Here is a 6761-nt window from a genome sequence, read left to right as displayed (position 1 = left end):
GTTTATGTTGATGGCATTGTTCTTATCAGCTCCTCAGTGACTGTTGTTAATCGTTTGATGTCTGCTTTGAGTGGTCATTTTGTTGGCAAGGATCTGGGTGCTCTCCATTACTTCCTTGGTCTGGAGGTTTCATGGTCTCCTTCTGGCCTGACTCTTACTCAGCATAAGTATTCTTTGGACTTGTTGTGGCGTGCTGGTATGTTGCAATGCAAGCATGCTACCACCCCTATGTCTGCGACTGATCGGTTATTAGCCTTGGATGGTGCCTTGCTTCCTTCAGATGATACTACGAAGTACCGCAGTATTGTTGGGGGGTTGCAGTACTTGACTATCACACGGTCGGACATCTCTTATGCGGTAAATCGTGTGTGCCAGTATCTTCATGCTCCTCAGACTTCACACTGGTCAGTTGTGAAGCGCATACTGCATTATCTCTCTCATACTGTCTCCTATGGTTTGCATCTTCGGTCTACCTCCTCAAGTGCCCTCTCGACATTCTCTGATGTTGATTGGGCTGGAAGTCTGAATGATCGGCGATCAACGGGAGGCTATGTTGTCTTCTTTGGTCACAACTTGATCGCCTAGGGTGCACGCAACCAGGCCACAGTTTCTCGGAGTAGCACTGAAGCAGAGTATAAGGCGGTTGCCAATGCCACGGGTGAGCTCATTTGGGTACAGTCTCTCTTGAGAGAGTTGGGAATCTCTTAAGAGCAGCCACCGGTTCTTTGGTGTGATAATATTGGTGCGACGTATCTTTCATCTAATTCAGTTTTTCGTGCTCGTACCAAGCACATCGAAATTGACTGTCACTTTATGAGGGAATATGTTGCACAGAAGTTTCTTCATATCAAGTTCGTCTTCTCCAAAAATCAACTTGCTGACATCTTTACGACGCCACTTCCACAACCTCAGTTTAAAGGTTGTAGGCGCAATCTTAACTTACTTTGTATTTCATGTCACAGTTAAGATTGAGGGATGATGTTAGATAATGTCAGGCGTAGCTTTTATGTATACCCCGTATATTGTATTATGTGTATCCTTATATATATATGAGATAACCACACCCGTATTTGATGCCGTGCATTTTCCCACAAACATAACGTTTCACAACCAGGACTACTATGGCGTAATCAGCCGCGCAGAGACGAATCGTGCGACAGCCGTTTTGGCCTGCTTGCGTGGTGTTGCACGATCTATGCGCGGCGGGCTGACCCCTCAGTCCATCAGTCATCCAGGTTAATAAAGAGATGGAGAGGCCGATGGGACATTTTCAGGGTCCAATTCACTGTGTACGACGCAAGACGCTCGTCGCGCGCGTGAGCACCTGGCCTGAGTCAGATGCAGTATCGGCTTGTAGCGTGCGTCAACATATTTCATCCCCGTCTAGACGGCCTGCCCCACGCAAACCCACTGCTTCCTTCCTGCTACTGCCACCGGTACACTCCATAGAGAGGAAAAAGGTCAAACGCCAAAACTAAATGAGCTGACCAAGTCCATGCGTAGAGTACTTGCACCGTTCACCAGCAGCGGCAGAGCCATGCCTGCACCGTGTACTGTTTACTCGTGCAGCTCTGAAGGTGCTCAAGTGCGTGCGTCTAGAGCTGCTCTGCGTAAAGCCTGGTCTGCCCATCAAATCATCTCACTGCGTCGGCTGTCATTGTTGCCATTAGTATCTTTGGCCCTGTTTGGACACACAGTTAGAGTTAGAGTTATTTTCTAACCTACTCTAACCCAAATAAACACCTCTCTATCGGGATAGTTGGGTTAGATGAAACTAACCCACTCTAAGGTCTCCTTTGGTTTAGAGGAATTTTATAGAAATTCTAGAGGATAGGATTCTTATAGAATTTTTTCCTTTAGAGCCCTTTGGTTCATAGGAATGGATTCCTATTCCTACATAGGATTGGTTCCTATCCTCCACATTTCATAGGAAAGTAAAAAAGAGCGTAGACTCAATGGAAAAATTCCTTTGGTGTCAACCAAATGACATCTTGTTTCCTATTCCTACTCATAAGATTTGAGATACGTGTCATCTCATTTCCTACAAGATTTCTATTTTTATGATAATCCTATACTATGAACCAAAAGAGGCCTAACCCTTTCTGTTTGGATACTTTTGAATTATTTGAGCTCCAAACAAATCCAAACTAGCTCTAACCCCATGATCCAAACAGGGCCTTTGTTTTACTGCTCCGTTTGACCAAAGAAAAGCTACTGGCAGCAAGGAGTACTTTTGCTTGTGCAAGCACCCCATCGGCCGAGTGACTGCATACGTCATGATAAGGATGGCGAGTGGGGGAAAGATCTCCCTCGGAACTCGTGCAAAATCTCCCCAAGATCGCCCTGGCAGACGAATCCACAGGGCCCATGCCTGCATGCCGTAGCGTGTAGCGTAGGTATAGCCAGCCGCAGCCGCCAGCCTGCCGGTCGTCGTAGGCAGGCGGCGACCTCGCAATGGAGCCAGCGGCCACGCACCGGGCAGTCGGCAGAGGCCATAAATTGGTGAGTTCGCCACATCGGTGCAAGAGACGCGAAGTTCAATGGCTCGCAGTCGCGGCCGGAGCTATTCTCCCGGCGGGATAGATAGCGACGACGACGACAACGCTGGCATGCATCAATGCATGCATACGCATGATGCATGGCACCCCAAAAAGCCTAGACAGGGAGTAAAGGTGGACGTGCCGTGCGTGCCGGCTGAGTGAGTGCATTTCAGGACACATTGTACATGCGTCCACGTAAATGGAGTTACCATACATGCACCGATGCATGCATGCATGCGTTATTCCACTTATTACCACCATCCAAAAACCGGAGATGCCCTATATCAACTCAGTTTGGAAGTAAATAGTGGCGTGAATCCACTCTTTGATGCTGGCATATACGCCATCACTGTGGCAGAAACACGGCCGGCCTCGCGCCAGCTAGTCGGGAGATCACGGCGTATCTCGAGATACGCCGCATAATCAAGGACTGCCACTTCCATTACGGTACTACTGAAGTACACGGTGCCGTAGTTATACTGTTGTCATCTCACCCGCGCCGTGGATCCAGTAAATGAACACACCGGCTACCTGCATAGCATTTGTTTACAGAGGGATGATGGAGAAGCGAGACAGACAGGCACGAAGGATGCTGCCAATGCCATGAATAACCCATTTAAGAGAAGAGATACGGCGCCGCGCCGGTCAAGAAAGGAGTAAAGGCCGGCACTCCTGTTTGCAGCAACAAAAGATTTGGTTCGCTGCTGGCCGCCGCTGTGCGTTGCATCATGCGTATGCATACCCCTCGTGGTGCTGGTGCATGCCAGGCGGCCAGCGGCGGCATGCTTCGCTCCAGGCGTCCATGCGTCACGCCACGATCCTGCCGCACCCGGTCCGTATCCGTATCTTGGATTCACCCTCGCCGAGATATCCCTCGGGGCCAGGGCCAGAGCGCGCGTGGCCGGTCAGCGATCCCGGCCTCCTCGTCTTCGCCTTTTCCGCCCCGCCGTCTCCTGTGCCGCGGCCTCGTCGCCCTCGGCTATATATAGGGGCAGGGTGGCGACGCTCTCCAAAGGCCTTTTCTTTCCCTTTCTCTCCACAGTCCGAGCATAGTAGTCCTAGGTAGAGATGGCGAGCTTCAAGGGCCTTGTCGGCGAGGGGAGCGCGGCGCTGCCGCACGTCCTCGCCGTGGACGACAGCTCGGTCGACCGCGCCGTCATCTCCGGCATCCTCCGGAGCTCCAAGTTCCGCGGTGAGCAATCGACGAGATCACATCCCGTTTCGATCTCTTCTTCTTGTTCTTCTTGTCGTGGATTTGTGACGAGATGTGTGCGTGCATGTGATGTGCAGTGACCGCCGTGGACAGCGGGAAGAGGGCCCTGGAGCTTCTTGGCTCCGTATGTGATCTTCCTCGAACCTTAATTTGTCCCTTTTATTTCGGATATTTTTGTGCTTTTTGCATGTGTCTTACTGTGTGTTCTTGGGCGTCGCAGGAGGCCAATGTGAGCATGATAATCACCGACTACTGGATGCCGGAGATGACGGGCTACGAGCTCCTCAAGAAGGTCAAGGTAATACATCACACGACATTCTTTTATTCCTTGCCAAACTCCATGATAAATCATGCATGTATAGGAATATGAATACTTGTTTGAGATGACGATGGAAATGTGATGGATGCATGCAGGGGTCGTCCAAGCTGAGGGAGATCCCCGTGGTGATCATGTCCTCGGAGAACGTGCCTACAAGGATCAACAGGTCAGTATCTATTCCATGCCATATTCCCTCCCATGCATGCCATATTCTTTCCTATTCGGTGGTAGCAGCTCTAGTAGCATGCATGCAGTTCGTTTTCCTGCTCGTTGACACGTTTCGGCTCCGTCAGGTGCCTGGAGGAGGGAGCCGAGGATTTCCTGCTGAAGCCCGTCCAGCCGTCCGACGTGTCGCGCCTCTGCAGCCGCGTCCTCCGCTGAGCGCCGCCTGGTCCGGTTGCACCGTCGGACGCCCCTGAACCGCACTACATGGCGTGCGGATTCAGCGTTTTGGCCTTCTGGAACATGGACGCATGCGTGGCAGTAGAGTAGTATGATGGCCGTCAGTGTGCATGCAGCCTGTGTTTTGCTTCTGCTAAGTAGGATGTGCCCTGTTTCCCCCTGTTATGTAGCAGTCGACGTATATCCCTCTCAGTGTTCTGTGTTTCAGTCTCGTGGATCAGTGTTCAGTAAAAAAGGAAGTTTGCTTCAAGCTATTGTTTGTAATGGTACATGTTGAAGTTCACTTGTTCTTGCTGAAATTTTTTACTCCATCGTCACAGCGTTGGCCATTTTCATTTGTGCCCTTTGGATGGATTGTTGGGGAGATCGTCGATCAAACTCGGTACTGTCATGGCTCACGTGCGAGCATATTCATACGATGGAAGAGATCTAAATGGCGAATGAAAAGGGTGTCCGTAAGATCGTACATTTGATTGCTACTTTTGGTTCAAAGCTGTACTCTGCTTCTGAGTTATTTGATGCCAAATCTGTGGAAACAGGGCCTTAAGTACCGAGTAGGGAGCACTGCTGTACCGCTGTGCTGTTACGGAAGAGGATCTCCGTAGGATCGTGCATTTGATTGCCAGCATTATTAGTTGCTTCGATCTGTACTCTGTATCCGAGTTACTATTTGATGCCATTCGTGGCAACAGGGCCTCGTTAACGAGCAGGAGTACTAGGGTACCACTGTGACGGCACCTTATCATTTTTATTTTATTTTATTTTTTTGCAGGGGTGACAGCACCTTATCAGGGTATACAAAGCGTGTCAGGATATCCAAAGCGTTCCATAGTTCTCCAGGTTCCATGTTTCAGGCTTAGCGTTGCTAGGCAAGTAACTTTGAAAGTTCAGTCACAATTTTTTCCACTCGCTTGTGCAACGAGGGCTGATTCTGTGTCACAACACGAAGTTCTGGATTAAATGAAACGGTTATTCTCTGATCCTTTGGCTTGGAGGCTTGGAGCCTTGAGCAAAATGTTTAGACACGTCCCTTTGTGTGCATTATCAAAATGGACCTTCATCTGCAGTCCTTTTTTCTATCTCTCCCGGCAGGTCTGCCAGTATGTTACTGTTGACAGAAAGTGATTTACTCGCCAGAGAGTACGCCTGAGATAGCATAACTGCTTCACCTTTATGTTAAAGTGACACAGGCCCATGTCTTTGCCGACTACTGAAAGAGGTTTGAGAGTACACACAAGCGTGCCACTTGGGCCAAAATCATTTTCTCAAAAAAAAAAACTTGGGCCAAAATCAGTATTTTGACTCTTTTGAGAAACTTGAGCAAGATTTGACCCTACTTGTAAAAAAATCTAAATCTCCTACCGTCAGGGTCGATGACACTAGGATATAACTGCCTACTGCCGAGGCCCCTGGCGGTAGGGTTAACGGCAGCCACCGTCATCTGGTGGGTGGGCCTGACGTAGATTAATGTCCTACCGCCAGACATGCATGATTGGAGGGCGATAGGTATGTAAACCTCACTGCCAAAGTGGGTGCCAGTAGGAAGGAGCCCCCCCTCCTAAAAAACCCCACAAACTTGTACTGTATCTAGGGAGGGGGGAAGTTGTGCGTACGCAGTGCACCCTGCCGCCAGCCGTCCTCGTGGTAGGCTATGCAACCCTCCGTCAACGAGCCTGGCGATAGGCGGGTATAGGTATTGACCCCAGACTCTCTCGTGATATGGCCACCAATTAACCTGCAGAAAGATTGGTAAGTAACCATGAAAGTGGCTACGAGAAAACACCAGCAAGTAGTTTACCTAGTGATATGTCAGGTTGTCCAGCTCGTTGGTGAAGGCCTTGTACAATACAGTGGCATTGTCTGTGAAGACTTTAACGATGTCCCAAGAGTATACTACGGTCAAGTATCGAGTATTGTCGCCTTCATTGCCATAATCTGTCCATGGACGCCGTCTAAGTTTCTCAGGATGACCCACCGGCAATCGCTCCCACATCCAAATCGAGAGGGCCCAGGCACATCCACACATACGAACGTAGCTCCAGTCCTCTTACATGCGTCATCCTGCTACAAATGCCAATTAATGATTAGATAACGCAATTCAAAGAAGCATACATACGTCCATAAACGAATATGGAGATAACTTCTTACCGAATGGTATAGGTACGCTAGGTCGGCAGACCCCCAGCTGTACCCTGCGTCCCAGATGGACAGGAAGTCCAGATGCATCCATAGGGCAGTGTTCCCCGAGCAGTCTGGAAACATGACCTCTGTAAGGAGATACCGCAAG

The 6761-nt window shown here is 49.7% G+C and overlaps 1 protein-coding gene across 2 annotated transcripts; it reads left to right on the top strand.

Moving 5' to 3' along the window:
- The first annotated feature begins 3330 nt into the window (after positions 1-3330).
- On the top strand, positions 3331-4738 carry LOC125533749 (two-component response regulator ORR5-like). 2 transcript variants are annotated; one of them, XM_048697110.2, is made up of 5 exons: positions 3357-3732; positions 3831-3877; positions 3974-4051; positions 4168-4238; positions 4366-4738. In XM_048697110.2, the coding sequence occupies exons 1-5, from the start codon at positions 3609-3611 to the stop codon at positions 4451-4453; spliced, it is 408 nt and encodes a 135-aa protein (XP_048553067.1). In that variant the 5' UTR covers positions 3357-3608; the 3' UTR covers positions 4454-4738. The 2 variants fall into 2 exon arrangements, with proteins under 2 accessions (XP_048553066.1, XP_048553067.1); XM_048697109.2 differs by having other exon boundaries at positions 3331-3732; positions 3831-4051.
- Positions 4739-6761: the final 2023 nt, after the last annotated feature.

The sequence above is a fragment of the Triticum urartu genome, chromosome 2A (genome assembly GCF_056163025.1).
Source record: "Triticum urartu cultivar PI428250 chromosome 2A, HENAU_Tu73, whole genome shotgun sequence".
Classification (NCBI taxonomy): Eukaryota; Viridiplantae; Streptophyta; class Magnoliopsida; order Poales; family Poaceae; genus Triticum; species Triticum urartu.
This window is presented reverse-complemented; position numbering and strand designations above follow the sequence as displayed.